Below are 2,250 nucleotides of genomic sequence, written 5' to 3' on the forward strand. Positions count from 1 at the left end.
ACGTTCCATCGACCAGCACCAATCGACATATTACTGGGGGCTGGAACAGCGCTATCGATATTATGCGTAGGGCAAATTGATCTTTCTCAACCAGACGGCCCAGATCTTCTCCTCCAAAAGACAATGCTTGGATGGGTCATCGGAGGCAGTGTGCCAACAGCACAACCAAGGCAGAAGGTCACATGCCATACAACAACGGCACTACAACGCGAGCTAGCACGTTTCTGGGAAATCGAAGAAGGTCCGCAATCTCAGCATCTATCCAAATCAGAATCGACGTGCGAACAACATTTTCAGAATACCGTTACAAGAAACACAGAAGGTAGATATGTTGTCGCACTTCCATTTAACGAAAACAAGGACAAGCTGGGTGAATCCAAGACGCAAGCACTGAAGCGTCTCATCTCATTAGAACGGAAATTCAAACGCGATCCAGACTTCAAACAGCAGTACCAATCAATCATTCAAGAATATCTCGATCTTGGCCACATGTCCGAAGTGCAGATATCTCACCAAGGATACTATCTTCCACATCACGGGGTCATCAAAATGTCGAGCGATACAACTAAATTACGCGTAGTCTTCGAAGGGTCTGCAATCACAAGCACTGGATTTTCACTTAACGACACCTTACACATTGGAGCCAAAATACAGGACGATCTGTTCTACATTTTGCTCCGATTTCGCATCCATCAGTATGTTATTACTGGCGACATCGAGAAGATGTATAGGCAATTTCTCGTGCGCCCAGAAGACAGAAGGTACCAGAGAATCCTCTGGCGTGACACCGACAATTGCGTAAAAACTTATGAACTAAATACGGTTACATTCGGCCTATCAGCCGCCCCATATCTGGCTATCAGATGCCTCCAACAAGTGGCACAAGACGAAGGTCACCGCTTTCCTTCCGCCGCGAAAATCTTGCAGCAGGATTTCTATGTGGATGATGCACTCACCGGCGCGTCCACGATCCAAGAGGCCCTCGCGTCACGAAACGAACTTATACAACTCCTTCGCTTATCCGGTCTAAATATCAGGAAATGGGCTTCCAATAACCAAGAATTGTTAATCGGGTTGTCCGATCAAAATATCAACCAGAAACTTCACCTCGGTGAATCTTCAACAATCAAAACGCTCGGGATCGTTTGGTATTCAGTCGAGGACTCCATTACATACACAGTCAAGCCTCTCACACATGCATCTCGAGTCACCAAACGATTGATCAGTTCTGAAATAGCAAAGGTTTATGACCCGTTGGGTCTCCTAGGCCCAGTCATCATCGTGGCAAAAATCCTCCTCCAGAAAATATGGACTTTGAAAGTTGATTGGGACGAATCGCTACCCATGAGCTTACACACGGAATGGACACGATACTACACGCAACTACCATTGCTCAACAATGTGACATTTAATCGAAAAACCGTAATCACTGCGGCTTCAACCATCCAGTTACATGGATTCTGCGACGCCAGCGAGAAGGCGTACGGAGCCTGTGTATACCTCCGTTCTACAGATGCAGAGGGTCAAACGCAGGTGGAACTCCTAGCAGCCAAATCGAAGGTTGCACCATTAAAGAGTCAATCTATCCCGCGACTCGAATTGTGTGGAGCCTTATTACTATCATCGCTCATTAATACTATTCATAAAGCATTACACATACACATCGACCGCACGATTTTATGGACAGATTCAACAATAGTTTTGCATTGGCTTAATTCGTCACCTCATACATTAAAAACATTCGTCGCCAACCGGGTGTCCGAGATCCAATCCAAAACAAAGATTGAAGAATGGCGCCACGTTAGCTCAGCTGATAACCCAGCAGATCTCATTTCTCGAGGACAATCAATAGAGGAGTTCCTTCGACCATCCATCTGGTGCAATGGCCCAACTTGGCTTCACCAGGATGAGTCATACTGGCCAAATGGGAAATTAGTACCTGTTCTCCATGACTCGGAGCAACGGGTGGCTGTCTGCTTAGCTATGACCACCATCGACGCAAGTTTACTCGAACGGTTCTCGTCGTGGAGCAGGCATTTGCAGGTCGTTGCATGGTGCCTACGGTGGAAGCCAGGACGGATGACGAAGGGTACTCTACAGGCAACCGAGCTAGCTCGAGCAAGGACAACCGTTATAAAATTATTGCAACGGTCTTACTTCGCAGACGAATTCCATCTCATACGACAGCATCGGCATCATAAGATCACCGGAAAATTAGCGAGACTACATCCATTCATTGACCAAGACGGG

At 46.8% G+C, this 2,250-nt stretch overlaps 1 protein-coding gene across 1 annotated transcript; it reads left to right on the forward strand.

The window, feature by feature from the left end:
- Positions 1-549: 549 nt before the first annotated feature.
- Positions 550-892, forward strand: LOC143263793 (uncharacterized; the record flags this gene model as incomplete). The annotated part of the gene is made up of 1 exon (XM_076528503.1): positions 550-892. A coding segment is annotated over exon 1 (343 nt), but the record flags the coding sequence as incomplete, so codon positions are not given.
- Positions 893-2,250: the final 1,358 nt, after the last annotated feature.

This window comes from Megalopta genalis, unplaced genomic scaffold, assembly GCF_051020955.1.
Source record: "Megalopta genalis isolate 19385.01 unplaced genomic scaffold, iyMegGena1_principal scaffold1814, whole genome shotgun sequence".
Lineage (NCBI taxonomy): Eukaryota > Metazoa > Arthropoda > Insecta > Hymenoptera > Halictidae > Megalopta > Megalopta genalis.